The sequence below is a fragment of the Naegleria gruberi genome (assembly GCF_000004985.1).
Source record: "Naegleria gruberi genomic scaffold NAEGRscaffold_17, whole genome shotgun sequence".
Lineage (NCBI taxonomy): Eukaryota > Heterolobosea > Eutetramitea > Acrasida > Naegleriidae > Naegleria > Naegleria gruberi.
Window position 1 is genome coordinate 347,670 of NW_003163310.1, and position 17,726 is coordinate 365,395.

The window sequence follows — 17,726 nt, forward strand, 5'->3', positions numbered from 1 at the left end:
ATTATTTATTTTTCCAAGTTAACTTTTTACAAAAGGGAGGATTGAGGTTGACTATTCGCAACCAAATTATTGCTAGTGCTTGCACTGTTAGCTGTACTAGTGACATTACTATTTACATTATTTAGGAGAGTTTGCTTTCTTACACCTGCACTCATTGAACGACGACTCTGGAGTGGCATAGCTCCATATTTATCCTTGCCATATGTTGGTAGGACTGTTAAAGGGCGAGACAAAGTTGTGGAAATAGAACCAATAGCTTGAGATGCCTTTTTGAATTGTTGTAATTGTTGCTGTGTGACACTGGAATTACTATTGGCCTTAGCTTGTGCTCTTGCAGCACCACTTGTGGCCGGTCTTTTCTTTGCAGCTGTTTGCTCAATCATGAAAATTCCGTTCATTCCATTTTGTGGAGATTCACTTTCGGTTATTGGTCTCAAAAGTGTTGAAGGTGAAGCAGTTTTTCTACCAGAACTTGGAGGAGAAGGAGTACCATTTATGCCATCCAACATTAGAGGAGCATTCATTAAAATACTGGAAACATCTTCATTTTGGCCACTGGCATATCTTTCTAGAGCATTTTTAAGAATAGCGTTTTCCTTTGTTAATTGTTGGAAATCTTCTGTCAATAAATGGTATTTTCCTTGCCAATCAACTTGTCCAGTTGAATCTCTGTAATCTTTTAAGGTTTCTAGTTGCTCCATTATCTTACTTTTAAGACTTTGCTCTTTAACAAGTTTCTTTTTAAGAGTTTCTATAGTCTTTTGGTTCTTGAAATCGATGGCATTGGTCTTTTCTTTCATTCTTTCCTTCAATTTTTCATAGTGACCAGCCTCTCTCTTCTTTTCTTCCAATTCTAGTAAGAGCTTATCTACGTTGGTATGACTCCATCTTTCATACTTCTCAACCTTCTCTTCAAGTTCTTCTAATAATTGAGCATTTTTAACTTTCCAATTGACAAGTTTTTGTTTGTTCTTGATTTGAAGTTGCAAGTCCTTTCTCAATTGTTCAACTTCCATTTCTGCATTACTGAGTTGTTGTTGAGTCTTGAGTAACTCTTGTCTGAGCTGATTTTCTCTAAGTCCAACCTCATATTTGCTTGCATAAAATTCTTTGAGGGCTTCATCACGTTTAAGCTCTGCATCTTTGATCAACTTTTCATATTTTGATCGGAGAGAAACTGTTCTGATTTTGTGTAAGGCTAGGAGTTGAGTGTGTTGTACTTTCAAATCTTCATTTTCTCTTCTAAGCTTATTCAACTCACTGTCTTCCATTGCCACATCTATAGCTTTCTTCTTGAAAGAGGCGTCACCAAAATCTTTTTGGGTAGCAATTTCAAAGAAGGTGTTTTCTCTAACTTCGTAAAACTTTTGATCCAAGTTTTGCAAGAAATCCTTTTTGAATTTAGCTACTTTACCGTTGGTGGAAACAAGTTCTTTGTAAAGACTTCGTACAAGATCCTCATATTCACCAACAAGCTCTTTCCTTACTTCTGATTTGACTTCTTTGAGTCTGTGATCGAGTTCTTTGTTTTTCCAGAGAATGTTATTAACCAAAAATACTAGATCATAATTCTTATCATCAACTTCGGCGTCAATTCTTCGCTTGAGAGATTTTCTATCTACATCACGTTTGTAAAGTAAAAACTTTACTTTTTGCTCAGAAGAAAACAAGTTTCGTTTGAGGTGATCGACTATTTCTGATGTCTTGCTTTCTACAATTTGTACATAATCATTTTTCCAGTCTCTAATTTTTTGTCCTACTTCTTCCAATGATTTTTCTAATTCTTTCTCATAAATAGTAATTATTGTTTCACCATTTTTCGAAGTACTTTTACCTCCTCTGGTGGTCAATGTTTCTAAAAAGTTGTGGAAAATATCTAACTTGCTGTCCAAAGTAGTATCATCGAAATCTTTTTCTTCCATAGCGAATAACTCCTTTTTCAAGGCAGAAGTATTCTCTTTCATTGTTTGAATATGTTTGGAGATTAGTAGTTTTGAAATTTCCTGCGATAAAATTTGAACTTGCTTATCTCTGAGCTCCTTTTCTCTCTTTCTTTTGGCTTTTTGCTGAGTAGCTACATCAAAAATGTCATTTGTTGTCTTTTGCTCTAAGGTAGCAATGAGACCTTTGAGCTGCTTTTCATAAATCCTCTTGGCTTTTCTAAATACAGTAAAATTGTATAAATCTTCCATCTTTGCTTCATCCATAAGCATCAACTTGGAATTTTCACAACTCAATTCTAAGAAAATATCTCTTAGTCTGTACATTAGAACTGATGCTTTCACAAATTCTACTTGAATCTTAATTGCTTGTTCGGGCATACTGTTTGCATAGACTTTCTCCTCTGTTAGTAACTCTTCCATACAAAGTGAAACATTCGCATCTTCAGCTGAGAAATAGTTTCTCTCAGAGTCAGGGAAATCCAGAAGGAAAGACTTTAAACATGAAAGAGGAAGGATATGAGCATTTTGGTAATCGATTCCTTTGTACTTGATTCTTATTTCTTCATCCATGTAGCAAGGAGAAAAGGTGAAGAATTGAGAGTCTATTATCGCCTCTTCTGTTTTTTCATTACAAAGCTGTAAAAAGTATTTCTCAGGAATAGTGTACGAGTTCATATTTTCTTTCCTTAACTTGTGTTTTAAATTATCCAATACAAGTAGGTATTTGTGGAATAAGAGATCACATTTAGAACTCAAGTAAATTATAACAGACAAAGGATTTTCAGGTTGACGTAAATGTTCTAATTCAGAAATTAATGCTTTGCAGAAGTCGCCTAGTGGCTTTGACAATCCATTTCCTTCATTCAAAGTTACATCGTATAGTCTTTGAGTTGCCTGAATACTCACAGTCCAGAATCGCAAAATCAAATAAATTCTTTGTAAAATTTGAAGTAGATTGGAGAAGTTTTCGATAGAAGGATCTACCTCTTCATTGACTTGAATGAATGTTGTTCGCATCACTTGAACATAATGAGGAACATAAGTTATATTTACAACCTCACCATCCTTAGCAAGAACACACTTGTTGGAGTGATCATCCTTATTCTTTGAAACAACACCATGAGATGCAACTTGCACGTTGTGCTCAGGTCTTCCCAATGAAAATCCACTCTCTTCTGGAATAGTTGAAACCAGATTTCTGTATTCCTTTACCACTTCAATAACTTCACATTTGAGAATATATGGTTGAATAGCAGCCATCATGGAACTACAAAAACTAGCTGATAATCGAAATTTAAGTTCTCTCAAGTATCTTCTAACAGTGTTGGCCCTTTTGCTTTTGATGATACTGTCAGACAATTTTTGATATTCTTTAAGTATTCTTTGTCTGATTGGAACTTTCATATTATTGAAGGATAGGAACAATTCTTGTAAAACTTCCTTTGTAAAGAATAATGAGGTGTCGTTATTAGTATTCATGGAAGTCAAAAAGAATTCCTTCTTTTCTTGATTGACAAAGTATTCATCCATTGGTGTTTGATTATACTTTACAGCAGTTTCATAAAGTATCTTTTGGAGTAATTGGTATTGATATACGTGGCGAAGTTCAAACAATCCAACTGAAGTAGCCAACCTTTTGATTCCATCAAATGTTGTAAAATTAACTTCAGCCATAGAACTATCAAACTCAACTATTGCAAGGTTTGTAAGATATTGAGCTCTTATTTCACTGGTATCCATTCTTGATTCATTAAATAGATCCTTATTATCAAAATTGATAGGAGCTAATGTTGGATTGGTGACTTGTTGGGTTGAACCAATCATGTTTGATTGAGAAATAAAAACTGAAGATAAAATCTCTGTTTCGTGTAATTCTTTTGAGAGTTGTTTCCACAGAGTAATCATTTCAATTGTGTTAGAAAAACATTGTAGAGCAGTTGACTCCTTTTCACTCATGTGGTATCCTCCTTCTGTCTCTCTTTGTACAACATTTTCCTGATCATCGTTATGCTTACTGGCCCTTTCGTTTTCAATTACACCCTCAAGCATGTAAATTAATTCGTTTGGATCCTCCAATAAGTTTGCATCGTCAATTTCGTCGGAGAGCTTATTTTTGAGTGCTCTTTGAATCTTTTCCTCCTTAGAAATAAGCTTCCATTCCACTATTAACTGCTGCAAAACAGCTCTCTTAACAGCATTCAGAGAAAGTACATTTTTAAACTTGAAAGAACCATTAATATTGTTAACTACTTTTTCTAGATGTTCATGTATTCTGCCAATAGTAACAATAGAAGGGAAAAAGTCTAAAAATGCTATCTTTGAGGAGCCAGGGAATAGTTCGGTCTGTGCATAATTTTCTGTATTAATATTGTCTGGAAAACCTGACCGTTCTGAGGTTGGTTCCAGTGCTTCATAAATGAATGAGAGGTAATCTCTCTCATCTTTGATTTGTTCTTTGATAATATCCTTCAGTAAAGAGTGATAAAGCTCATGACAAATAATTTCAGATGCATAGCTTTCAGAAAAATATTGACTCTCGAGATTCAATTTTGGTGTTTGTCTCATAACTTTCATAATAGCAGTTGCCAAACGTTCTTGTTCTTTTGGTTCATAACAATGTTCATAGGCTTCCATATAACAATCAATAACCTTTCTCTTTGAATCTTGATACCAAGTCTCGCTTTCTAATAAACTTTCAAGAACCATAAATCTGTCAACTTGCAGTTTGGGATGGGTAGCTTGGTTTCTTTCAATAAAGTAAGATCCAATCTTTAGTAACCGTTCCTCCAGTTCTTCATAATCGCTTAAGGCACTATCATACATTACTTTGAGACCGTTCGCATCTCTAACTACCACATCCCTCTTTAAATGTAGAGAATACTTATCATCCCTATATGTTACATCCAATGGAAGAGAGTCTGATATTGTTGCTTTTTCCAGATCGTCGGCTGCAACAAAGAATTTTCTAATAAATGTAGAACTATTCCCTCCTTGCTTAATAGAATACCCAGTAGAATCAAAGTATAATCTTTTTTCGACAGATCTAAAATAATTGAGCAAATCAAGAAGCTTTCTCTTGAATTCCCTTATTCTAATAAATCTCAATAAATACAAAGCTGAAATTTTGTTATATAAAGACTTGTTCTCATTGCTTGACTGTTCTTCCTCTCCACTTTCTGCAGTTTTTCTTTCTGCTACATATCCTTCATTCAAATAATTTTGCACTTCATCTTCCACTCTTGCTCTCTTAAAATGAGTGTCTGATTGTTCCTTCAGCCTTTTACGAGCATATTGTAATTCTGTTGTATGTAAAAATCCACATTCAATTTGTAATTGAGGATCCACCCGAAGATCGTTTGTTAGTAAAATCCTTTGTTTTTGATCTAAATAAGAGGATTCAGGGAAAAAGACTTGAGATGATTTAAACTCCTCATCTCTATTCCAGCTAGACTCCTTGAGATATGTGAAAGTGTCTGATGCCAATTCTGCTTTTTTCTCGTCTATATCCTTATAAGGATAAGGCAATACTTTCAGTTTCGCTGATTGGGCTTTGAAAATAGCATCAAACTTATTTCTTACCAAATATAAAAACTCTTGACCTGTTTCATCAGCAGGAAGCTTTTTCATTTCAACACATTCTTTCAGCATTTCCAACTGATCCTCAATTTCTGTTTTTACAACTGAAAGGGCTGGTGCTCTACAATCTGTCTGCATTCCAGGGAGGTCAAATGCTTTTTTAAATAAATTAAACCTTTCAGAATACGGTAACCAATTCATCTTTACGAGAAATTGATCTACTTTTCGTCTTGATCTTATATCATACAATTGTTTTCTAATTATCGTCTGTAGGTCAGAAGGTTGAATGATGTTTTTAGAAAGTGATTTCCCAAGTTGTGCTTGGATGTCCTTTTCCCTTATGGAAGCTGTTTCAAATTCTCGTTGAATTCTTATTGTTCTTGCTTGATACATAGGTTGTGCTCTTTCAATAATATCTGACCTATCTGCAAATTTTTGCCATCTTGTATTAACTTTGTAGTATTGTAATCTTAGTATTTCTCTCCAGTAGTTATAGAAATTACAAACAAATCCCTCCATATATGTTTTGGAATTCTTCTTCTCAATAGAAAAATCCAATTTTTTTTCCAATAACTTGTGTGTTGGTTCCTTGTACGAAATTGATGGCAGCGTCTGCATTTGTTCTAAAAGTTCATTCCTCTCCTTTCTATAATCCAAATAAGTTTTTCGTTGCTCACTGAAAGGCACTGAACTGAATTTAACTTTATCGGAAGCAGCTGTTGTCATTATCGACGATTTACCATCAACAATTTCATCCCTTTTCTTTTGTACTTTTTCCAACTCCAATTCCAATAATATTTCTGCTAGAGTAACATTTCCCATCACGGTTCTCTCCACAACTGGTTCAGGAGCTTGTACCTTTGGTGTTTGTTTTTCTTCATCTGTTTCATCCTCTTCTTCCTCACCATCTTCCTGTGTTGTTTGGATTGGAAGTTGACTTGGCAAAGTTGGTTCCGAAATGTAGGAAAGAAAAAGGGGTTGATCCTTTAGCGAGTTAAAGAGAGGGTATTTTTTTTGCAGATCCTTTAGCACTACTAATTTCTTTTTTTCCAATTCATATTCTTCATCAATTAGTGTATCTGTATTATCATCAACAATTTCTCCTAGTTCTTGTACTACTTGTGATGCCAATTTGTTTCCATTAATTGCTTTCTCAACATTTGAGACTTTGATATCTAGAGAGGCATCATAGTAAGGGACTCTATCCTCTGGTGATATTTCTTCAATCTCGTGCTCCGTTGATGATGAAAAAGCTGAGGCTGTATCTACAAGTTCAACTGCACCATATGCTCTTGTTTGCCAATCATTATCGTTTGATGCAGTTAAATCGGATGGTGTTTCCTTAGCAGCAGCTTGTATGAGATTTTTTGCAGAGAGGCTGGCCTTAGTTTTTAATAATGGTTGTTGTTGTTGCTGTTGAGTTGTTGATGATACTTGTTGTTGATTACTAGAACTCCTAGATACAATGGGTTTCAATTTACGTTGTTGAGTTCCACCTCCAACAACTTGCTTCATTTTTTTGTATTGTCTTTGGCGGGAAAACTACAATTTCCAAATAAAAAGTTTGGTGGTATTTTTAAATGGATTTTATTATCCCAACAACTTTGGCAATTCTCTGTCAAGTTCACTATAAAGTAGAAAGTGATATCCTGTAATTTTATCCATCTCTTCAAAAGTTTGTTCAGGTAGGGCATTGTGAGCTTGGTCAAACCAATATTTCAGTGCATCATCCAAAGGTTCTTTTCCTAAAATTTCAAATTTACCTTGTTGTCTTGTGTGAATGAGGCCAATTTTATAAAAACACATGGCTTGCATTACTTTTAATTGCCATATTTCTTCTGGTGTGCTATAGAATTTTCCTTCCACTTCTCTCGATTCTTGAATACATCTCTGATAGGCTACAAGACATGACTTGTACACTCCCTCTTGATATAATGTCTCACAATATCTGAAATAAAGATCAAATAAATTAATTCCCTTAAAATACGATGATAAGATTGTATCCTTGAATAATGGGTCAATGCTCGATGAAAATTCCTTGTTTTTTTCCATAATTATTGAGATATCATCGGAATAATTTCCTAATAATTCAAATCTATAAAAAGTTTGATTTTGTAAAAACATGTTAATCATTTGATTTTGTAGTAATAATGCCTGATGAACTGGTATCGAAGCATTAAACTTTTTTCTAGCCTCCTTAGGTGGATTCATACAAGAAAGTTTCATCAACTCTGTTGTGTACAATCCCAATTGATAACTAAATAAACTCATCCTATAAAAATTAATCTTCGGAAATAATTGGTCCTCCATTTTCACAGTTTGTTTTTGATGTTTAAATCGTTGATTATATTCCGCCAGTGTTGCATTAAATCTTTGCAATTCATTCAATAGCACAGGAACCTTATTATGTGGTCCATTAGTTTGTTCAATCAATTTCGACACGTTAAAATATGTTTGTCGGAAAGCCTCTTGTACATTGGAGGCAAAATGTGAAACCACTCCCTTCTTCATTTTTTTCATCTTTGCATTAAATATTATAATAAATTTGAATTTATTGAATGTAAATAAATTATTGTTTCCTTTGTAAAAATTGTTAATATTTCAATCATAACACGTTTTTTCTCAAGAACTTTAAAATGTAATTTTTTGGAGGGAAATTTGAATTGTATTTGCGGAAATCAAAACAATTATCAAAAAATAGAACAAACTTGAAAAAGGAAGGGTTTTGTTTTTTCTCTCTCGGAATAAGAAGAATTGAATACAATATGATAGCAAGCCAGCCACCATCTGGAGAACATAAGAAAGAATGTGTTTGTGATACATGCAAGGAAATGGATGAAAAGGAAGGAGTTGTAGAGGAAGCCATTGTGGAAGAAAATAATGAAAATACAACAGCAAACACTACATCTTCCGATCCTTCTAAGGAATCAACCCTTACTGAGAAGGATATTAGCTTGGAAGAATTTGATCATTTACCTAAATCTCTTCAAAATAGACTGGGAGCTTTGAAATTATTGAAAGAAAAGGGAAATGATTTGTATCGTCGTAATTTATTTGAGGAAGCAGTTGAGGAATATGCCAAAGTGGATCGTTTTATGGGTGTGCTCTTCAAAAAGACTGAAACTTCTCCTGAGGAGATGACCTATGTAATTCCTTTTCAAACAGCTTGTCAGCTCAACATTGCTCAATGTCTTATGAAAGTTGGAAAATACTCAAAAGCATTAGATCACTTAGATACTGCAGAGGAATACAATAAGGAATACAAGGACAAGCCATCTGAAAAGAAAATACTTTTCAGACGTGCCAAATGTTATCTGGACGGAATTGAAGTTGAAAAGGGCAAAGATTTAATGAAACAAGTGAAAGAAAAATATCCAGAAGATCCAGCTCTGATAAAACTTGTCGATGCTGAATTGAAGAAGTATAAGGAGCAATTTAAGAGTGATCTTCAAAACTCTTCATTTAAGGGAATGTTCAATAAGAAGGAGCTGTATGATGATATGCCTGAACCCGTCATTAGTGTCACCCCAAGCCCAGAAACAAACTCTGAAACAATCAATGCAGAAAATGATCAAACAGACACAAACGAACCATTAACTGAACCAACTAACAATAGACTCTCCACTAACGAAGTAAGCAATGAAACGTATGCTGCACTTGCTCAATTGATAGGAAATAATTCAACAAGTTATAATTTCCAACTCATTGTCATATTCCTTTTCTTGGCTATTGTTGTAGCAACAATACTCACTTATATACTTAATTAAACTATTCAGCTTTTATTTGTACTTATATTTGGTCAACCAACAAGCTATTTCTTTTCAGATACTTTCTTTTCATCTTCATTCAAATTTTCATCCTTTTCTCTGTTTTCTACATGAAACATGGAAAGGTTTTCCTTGATGAAAGTTGGACTATCAGAATAGTTAACATAAGCCAAAGATCTTGAAAGAGGGGATCTTGGTTCGTTTTGGAATGCTGTATCTTTTGATTGTTGCTTATTTTCCTGCTTATTGTCTGACATTTTTTAGTGTACTCAAATAACCTAACAGGTTCTCATTAAATAAATGAATTGAGAATATTTCCAAATTCAAATAAAATCCAAATTAGTTTAAATTTTAGTTTAAGATTTATTCCATATCGACTGATGGATAACCCCAGTGTTTGAGTGGCATAAATGTTTCCTTAACAGCACGAACACTAGTCCATCTCAAAAGCATATACTCAGAACCAGCCTTATCATTTGTACCAGAAGTACGACTACCACCGAAAGGTTGTTGACCAACAATTGCACCTGTACTCTTATCGTTAATATAAAAGTTACCAGCACTATGTCTTAATCTTTCAACACATTTGGAAATATCAGCACGATCACGAGCAAAGATGGCACCAGTCAAACCATAAGCTGAAGTTGAGTCAATTAACTTGAGAGTTTGATCGAGGTATGTTTGTTGAGAATCGTCATAAGCATAAATAGTTAAAACTGGACCAAAGACTTCTTGTTCCATAGTTTCAGAGTTAGGATCAGTTGTTTCAATAATTGTTGGTTCAACAAAGTAACCAACTTCCTTACTACAATTTCCTCCAGCAATAATCTTACATGATGGATTCTTTCTGGCTCTTTCGATAAATCCAGAAATTCTATCAAATGATCTTTCATCAATAACAGCACTAGTAAATGAGGTAGGATCATTTGGTTGACCAATCTTAAGCTTCTTAGTTTCTTCAACTAATCTATCTCTGATGGTAGCATATTTAGATTTTGGAATATAACATCTTGAGGTAGCACTACACTTTTGACCACTGTATTCAAAAGCACCACGAATAGTTTGATTAATAAAGTTATCGACATCACAGTTTGGATGCATCAAGTGGAAATTCTTACCACCAGTTTCACCAACAATTCTAGGAATACTCTTATATTTTGGAAGATTAGTAGAAATTTCATTGTACAAGTATTGGAATGTCTTGGTACTTCCTGTAAAGTGAAGACCAGCAAAATTAGTATCATTCAAAACAACATCACCAAAATGAGATGGAACCTTGGTTGGAACAAATTGAATAACACCCTTTGGTAAACCAGCTTCTTCCAAAGCCAAATATAATAAATAATTACTCAACAAGGCAGTTTCACTTGGTTTCCACAAAATAACATTACCCATTTGAGCAGGAGCACAAGCCAAATTACCACCAATAGCAGTAAAATTGAATGGTGAAACTGCAGCAACAAAACCTTCAAGTGCACGATATTCAACACGATTCCATGTTCCTGCACTGTGATGGTCAATTTGCTTTCCGAAAAGTTGTGATGCATAATAAGCATTAAATCTCAAAAAATCTATCAACTCTGCACTGCTATCAATTTCAGATTGGTACATGGTTTTACCTTGACCCATCATGGTTGCAGCATTAATCTTGTATCTATAAAAATCTGGGCTTGAAAGTAAATCGGCTGCCTTTAAGAAAATTGCACACTTGTATTCAAGAGGCATATCTTCCCATTCCTTTTTAGCAGAAAGAGAACCTTCAATAGCATGTTGGATAACTTGCTTATCAGCTCCGTGCATATGATAGAGGGTATGACTACGGAGGGAAGGCATTTCTCTGCTAAATATTAAATCTTGATTAGATTGGTAAATACGTTCTCCATTAACAATGCAAGGAATTTCAAGTGGCTGACTCTTTAAAATCTTATCACATTCAGCCAATAATCCAACTCTCTCGGATGATCCTTTAGCATAGGTTTTCTATTAAAATTGATCCCAAGTTTACAATAAGCACCAGATAACAATCCAAAAAAACATACCATTGGTTCATTAGTAATAGTTGGTAATTTAATTGTACCATGACTTGTTAATCTACTTGATGAAGTCATTGAAAAACCTCTCGTAGAACAAGTGGTCTTCATGCATGTAGAGGAGACACTTCTAACTGTTGTTTGGACGGACTTATGCATTTTTTTTGGCTTTAAATGCGTTCGTGTTTTGTTTTGGTGGTGTTTGCTGGCTCCGAAAACATGAACTTTTTTGCTTGCTAGTCCCAATTTGTTGCCCTTCTTTTTTTCACAAGGCCCACACAAACGAAAATCTATCTACAATTTTGCCATGCATTCTTGAAAAATTGATAATGTTGTGAATTATGAGAATTATCCTCTCTATTGTGACTATCTTATTCCTCATCAGATGGTTCTTCCGTGTCTTCAATGAATGAATTATCTTCTTCTGTCAAGCTGTTACTACAACTATTTGAGCTAGGAAGGAAATGATAAAAGGATTTCCAATTAATTATATTTCTGCGATTTTCATTTCTCAGTGCTTCACATGGGATAATTCCTTCAAGGGTTCGGAGAAGTTTATAATAGACATCCTCTTGACCCTCCTCTTTGAGTTGTGGTAGATAATTAAGGAGATTCGAATCTCCTTTAAAAATATTTTGGTACAAATGGTTTTTGAGCATTAATTGTTGAACCTCAAATCTTTTGAGATAGATATTCTCTAGTTCTTTCTTATTTTTAAAGTTGAACAATCGACAGGGGAATCTAGCCCTTCTCTTGTCAAATTTCTTGGCAAGATCTCGATGAGGAACAATAGTTTGAGTTGTTTGCTTATTCACTCTCTTTGGTAACCATCTACAAATGTAACTATTTGGAATGTCTGAATAAATAATACTAGTTGATGTGATTTCTGGTTTTCTCTTATCCTTAGTGTTGAGCAGTAATTCTTTCTCCAATTGTTTCATTTCTTCCTCATTAAAACAAAATCTATTTTTGAAATCCTCAATATCATTAAATGATTCCTTTGCTTTCGAGCATTTAGTAATAATGGAGTTGTATCTATTTTGCATAGATATTTTAGGAGGTTGAGTAGCAGCTGTTTTCTTAGAATGAATATGTTTTGGAGGAATGAGGTGCCATCCACTCTTTTTTGATAATTTGGAAGATAATTCCTCAACTCTTTCATTCACATCGTTGAAAGATTGTAAAACAGAAACAAAGTGTTGGAACCTCTCATCAATTGTTACAAAGCTTAGTTTAGGTTCTTCCTCAGATTGTTGAATAGAGTTTTGTGGCTCTTCCTCAGGTTCCGTTTCCTCATTCAAAATTTGTTTTTGTACAGGTTCAATATTTACATATTTTTCCTCATTCTCAACTACAGTTCTAGTTGCTGGCTCCTCCTCTCTAGTTCTAATTTTTCTTGCCATTGCAAGAATATCCTCAAGCTTTTTCTTCTGATTGCTTACTGGTTTTGGTTTTTCTGGAATGTTTGACTCAACTGGAGGAGTTTTGTTTTTTTCATTTACAGTTTTCGAAACAGTTCCTTTCTTTGCAGGTGTTGAGTTCTGGGCAATGGTTGCCTTCTTTTGAGGAATTGATTTTCTATTTGGTTGAGGTGTTGGTTCTGGCAGAATTTCCACTTGCTTAGGTTTTGGTGTTTCTATTTGAGGGGGTTCAAATTTTACAGAGTTTTGCTCTTGTTTAAGTGGAATTGAGTTTGGAACCTTCCTTCTCCTATTCTTCTTGTCAATCAGTAATTGAGCATTTCTTTCTTCCAACATCTTTTTAATTTGAGCCCTCTCAATCTGTTCCTTTTGTTTTAAAAACACAAATTCTTTCAATGCCTTTTTAGTGGAAGCATTCACAGATGAAAATACCAAATTAGCAATTTCCAAATCCTTCAATATTGGCTCCAATATTTTCCTATTCAATTTTAATAATTTAACTCCCAATTCATTTGTAATCACCCCACTGCCATTTGTATTTCTCCTCTCCGAATTAAAACTATTTGAAACATTTTCATAAATATTTGGCGATGATTCATCTCCAGTTGTTGGTGTTGTATTTTTGATTGGTGTCATTGCTTCAAAGTTGTTTGTTATTTCCGAAGTTCTTGCCTCTCTAGATTGTATGATGGTGTATTGAGGGAGCAAGGTATTTGGTAGCATTTTTTGTATGATTTTAGGAGATCAGCAGTTAATTCTGATAATTGAGATAATTTGTTGAGTATTAATAGATTTATTAATCAACCATTCGCATATGTTCACTTTGAATATTTGTCCAAGCATTTTTGGCTACCTTTTCCACAAATTCCGATTTCTGGGTTGGCTTGATGAGATTGAAGAAATTAGTGAAATTGTACATCTGCTTGTGGAAAGTTTGATTATGCTTGTCAGATAACTGTTTCAAGTGTTGCCATGTGTCACTTGAGAGAGATTGACCGTAATTTGTTTGCATTATTTTCTTTAACAATCTTTGAGCACGAACACCATCTTCCATATTTCTCAAATAACTTTCACCACATTCACGAAGTAATTCACACATGAATTCCAATTCAGTTCTGGCTGCTTTTGCTTCGAACTCTGGATCGTCTGAATAGCCGCTGAAATGATATTTAAATGGAGCGTCTGATGATTGTTTCAGATATCCTGTTATCGTTTCCTTCAATTTTGGACATTCTGCTGCTTTAGCACCGGTGAGCATTGCTGGGATACTTTGCTTTGAATCCATGTGGAAAAAGTCTGGATAAATTGTCACATGTTTTTCAAGTGGTTTGCCTTCACATACATTGATAGCAAATTTAGCCCAAAGTGCAGATGGATCCCAAATCTTCAAATATTTCAAAACTGAAATGACATAATGTCCAGTATTGCTGTTCTTTTCATCATAGAATTGAGAACAGTTCCATGCACAGTTGAATTCAGCCAATCTATAAAGGAAGCTATCAATTTCTTCATTCTTTCTAACTTTGTAAATGTTACAATCATAGAAGGTTTGATAGAGGAAATTTTCTTTCTTTTCTTGATCTTCAATAACTATCAAGTGAGTTTTGTCATCAAAAGAAATAACAAACTTGGCAAAGAAAAGAGCCACTTTCAATTTTGGAATATTGTTTTGTGCATCTTGGGAAGGAAGTGCATTAGCATCGTATATAACAAATTTGAGATTGAGATATGGAACTTTGTCATTTCTGGCGTGACGTTTTCCTGGATTGTAATTAGCTTCTAAGTGTTTTGGAACAACAGTGTTGATGACAATATACTCTTCAGCTTGTTTTGTATCAAGGTCACTGCTCTTTTTGTGTGCCAATGTTTGCACAGAGTTTTCAATCATCTTCTCATCTTCTAAAGGAATTCTATTTTGAATAGATTTTACAATCATATCAGTTGCCTCTTCTGCGCCAAATACCTTTTCTTCTTTTCGGACCTCAGCTGGTTTAATTGTTACTAATTGTTCACTGGAACTAGCAGGATAAATCACTTCTTCAAATGTGACACCTTCTACCTCAAATCCATTGGATTTGAGGAATCCAGCAAAGTTGTATCCAAATATGTCAATTATTTTACCGAATTGCATTTGGAAATTTTCAATGAAATGACCTAAATTCTCAAATTTATCCTTAGATTGTTGGTATTGTTGTTTTGCAAATTGTCCAATGTTCAATATGGTGACAACTGGGGAGTATTTACTAAGAACCGAGTTGTCCCACTGGTAACCAAAGCTTGAATAGTTTGAAGTTGTTTGGGTATTACCTCCTTGTTGGGTAGTGTACTGAACCCCTCTCATGCTTTGTCCATTATCTTCCGGATTGTAACTAGTTATTGGTTGAATATTATTTGATTGAGCTGCCTTGGAAGTGTCAAAAAATGTATAGTCAACTAGTCCATCTATTATTTCATTATTAATTACCAAGAAAATACAAGTCTCTAAATCACTCTCAAAATGAGTAAGAACTGGCGAAGTAACAAAATGGAGGCCAGCATAATTTCCAATTTCACTGATATGAAGTAATTGTGGAAGAGCAACTTGTACTTCTGGGTGATCCTTTGGTACAAACCACATACTGATACTTTGCATTGAATGATTTTTTAGCATTTCATACAATCCAGTTCTTGAGCTTTCTTTGAATGATAAATAAAGAGTGTTTGGCTGTCCACCCATTTTAGGCCCATTTTCAAAATGGATTTTTGTGTATGTGACGGTATTGTAAAAATCAGTAAGTGGATTTGGATAATCAATTTCATCATCATCTTTGTCAGATTGTTCAACAGCAATAATGTTAGGAGTAAGGCTGTCAAGAGAATCTGTTTTGCCTTCCATAAAATTTTCCAATATTTGTTGTACAATGACACTTCCAAAGTTTGCCTTCCTGTTTGGTGTTCTCCTCCTGTTGGTTGGACTTGAACAATTACTTAAAGAAGAGCCTAAAGAGTTAAACCTTAAAAAAGCCTGAATGAATTCATCCTCCTCATTTTGAACAGCATCTGAAATGAAACATGATTCTTTGGTTGTGCAACCTCTTTCTCCAACGCCACTTCCTCTTTGAGTTTTCATAGTGATGTAAGCCTGATAGTATTGGTTCTGATACTGGATCTCGAATACCAGGGCTACGAACTTGATTTGTGTTCTTCCTGGATTCTTTCCATAGTTTCCCACTTTAATAAAAAGTGATTTACCATCATCAGATTGTGTCACCTCTTTCGGTGTAATAGAAGTTTGAAATGTGACAATTCTTGTCAAGGGGTCAATGTGCATATCACTCAAATTTCCACTACCACCAAGACTGCTATTTCTCGTACTTATTACACTACTTGGTTCACACAAGCAAGCAGCCGAATACAACAACCTAATGTTCCCATCTCCATAGGGATTATCAATAAAAACGTTGAATTTTCTGTTTTTCAAGTTATGGAAGGGACTCCACAACTTCAAGGAAAGATACAACCCATCTCCAGCCAATAACTTCTTAGATAGAGTTTGCTCCGGCATCACATCCACTAAATTTTTCGTATTTTTTTTAAATTAATCTTTGCATCACGTTGGTGATGTTTTTTTTATAGTTGTTTTTGAAACGTGATCGTGCTTTCTTTACAACGTGATGGAAACGCATTTATTAAATAATGTAATTCCAAGTTGGACATTTAACTTGTTGCAAGTTAAAAAAAACAGCTAAAAAGAGTGGTGACTTTGCCGATTTAAATTGGCTCAAAGAAAGCACTTCCCTTCAGTCAACTGGCTCATTTCCTACTCTAAATACATTAACTCTTTTAACCTTTCATTTTGTTCTTGTGGAATTGTATCTAGTTGGTTTTTAAAAACTATTGCGTTTGTTTTTTGATAGTCCACACATGGAATTTCTTGCTCTAATCATATATTGATAGTGCTTGTGGGAACAACGTTATTATTTGATGAGTTGCGCTAATAGCCAATCATCGGCAGTTATTGTTGGACTCTTACTATCGATCACATGTTCAAGACGAAGGATGTTCTTTCATCTGCACATTTAGATTTTACAAACCTTCTCCAGTGTTTAACGTTCTTCATTTTTTTAATTTTTTTTAGAAATTTAATTTATTACAATTTACAGCACGTTTACTTCAAGTGCTCTTCAACAGCCGCTCTTGCAGTATTCATCAGCTTACGGAAATTGTTAATTGGATTACCAACATGGAAATCATCAGGTCCAGGAAACTTTTGCTCGGATTGGAGTTGTTTGACACGTTCTCTTTCGTTCCTTTCATCTGCAATTTTCTTCTTTTTTGCCTCTCTTTCTTCTTGTTTGGCTTGTTTTTCTAATGCTTTCTTTTCTTGTTCAGCTTCTCTTGTTCTTTTCTTTTCTTCGCGTTTCTTTTCCTTCTCCAACTCCTCGGCTTGCTTTTCCTGTTTCTTCTTTTCCCTTTCTTGCTCCTTCTCTTCCTTTTTCTTCTTTTTTTGCCAAAAGGGACATTCTTCTCCTTCTGGGCAGTCGCCATCACCTGTGCAGCTCTTTTCTGTACAAGTCCCTCTTCTGTGACCACGACCATGACACTTACTACACAGTTGACTTGAGACTTTACAATGTTTGAAATAATAATAAAAAATTAAATATAATAATTATAACTTACCTTTAAAACTTGATGTTGCACTTGAGGCTACACTTGATGCTCTAGTGATACTGCTGATTGTGGACAGTTGGTCCTGTGCCAATTCTTGTGCATCATCTTTCCAAACAGGGAAGGTTGAATTCATCTGAGAATTGGAAAATGTATTTGTTGAAAAGGTATCTTGGGACCCACTTTGTACATTTTGAAAATCGAGTCCAACGAAAGGATTGAAAATTGGAGGAGATGTTTCAGATTTATGCATAGATGAGCTTCCAATATTAACATCAATACTTCAAATAATCATTATCTGAAATATAATAATAAAAAACAAACCTTGAGGGATGATTCATA

General features: G+C 34.5%; 7 protein-coding genes across 7 annotated transcripts; 1 reads left to right on the forward strand and 6 right to left on the reverse strand.

The window, feature by feature from the left end:
* Window positions 1-26: 26 nt before the first annotated feature.
* NAEGRDRAFT_66239 (uncharacterized protein) lies at window positions 27-7,034 on the reverse strand (the record flags this gene model as incomplete). Its single annotated transcript, XM_002678615.1, has 1 exon — window positions 27-7,034. The coding sequence occupies one exon, from the start codon at window positions 7,032-7,034 to the stop codon at window positions 27-29; it is 7,008 nt and encodes a 2,335-aa protein (XP_002678661.1).
* A 75-nt stretch (window positions 7,035-7,109) lies between these two features.
* Window positions 7,110-8,030, reverse strand: NAEGRDRAFT_66240 (uncharacterized protein; the record flags this gene model as incomplete). The annotated part of the gene is made up of 1 exon (XM_002678616.1): window positions 7,110-8,030. One exon carries the CDS (start codon window positions 8,028-8,030, stop codon window positions 7,110-7,112), a length of 921 nt encoding a protein of 306 aa, XP_002678662.1.
* A 254-nt stretch (window positions 8,031-8,284) lies between these two features.
* On the forward strand, window positions 8,285-9,286 carry NAEGRDRAFT_48218 (uncharacterized protein; the record flags this gene model as incomplete). Its single annotated transcript, XM_002678508.1, has 1 exon — window positions 8,285-9,286. One exon carries the CDS (start codon window positions 8,285-8,287, stop codon window positions 9,284-9,286), a length of 1,002 nt encoding a protein of 333 aa, XP_002678554.1.
* Window positions 9,287-9,649: 363 nt separating this feature from the next.
* Window positions 9,650-11,394, reverse strand: NAEGRDRAFT_32733 (uncharacterized protein; the record flags this gene model as incomplete). Its single annotated transcript, XM_002678617.1, has 2 exons — window positions 9,650-11,266; window positions 11,326-11,394. 2 exons carry the CDS (start codon window positions 11,392-11,394, stop codon window positions 9,650-9,652), a joined length of 1,686 nt encoding a protein of 561 aa, XP_002678663.1.
* A 293-nt stretch (window positions 11,395-11,687) lies between these two features.
* On the reverse strand, window positions 11,688-13,373 carry NAEGRDRAFT_48220 (uncharacterized protein; the record flags this gene model as incomplete). The annotated part of the gene is made up of 1 exon (XM_002678618.1): window positions 11,688-13,373. The coding sequence occupies one exon, from the start codon at window positions 13,371-13,373 to the stop codon at window positions 11,688-11,690; it is 1,686 nt and encodes a 561-aa protein (XP_002678664.1).
* Window positions 13,374-13,503: 130 nt separating this feature from the next.
* Window positions 13,504-16,281, reverse strand: NAEGRDRAFT_79322 (uncharacterized protein; the record flags this gene model as incomplete). The annotated part of the gene is made up of 1 exon (XM_002678619.1): window positions 13,504-16,281. The coding sequence occupies one exon, from the start codon at window positions 16,279-16,281 to the stop codon at window positions 13,534-13,536; it is 2,748 nt and encodes a 915-aa protein (XP_002678665.1). The 3' UTR covers window positions 13,504-13,533.
* Window positions 16,282-16,884: 603 nt separating this feature from the next.
* NAEGRDRAFT_66245 (uncharacterized protein) lies at window positions 16,885-17,637 on the reverse strand (the record flags this gene model as incomplete). Its single annotated transcript, XM_002678620.1, has 2 exons — window positions 16,885-17,342; window positions 17,397-17,637. The coding sequence occupies 2 exons, from the start codon at window positions 17,635-17,637 to the stop codon at window positions 16,885-16,887; spliced, it is 699 nt and encodes a 232-aa protein (XP_002678666.1).
* Between the last annotated feature and the right edge of the window lie 89 nt (window positions 17,638-17,726).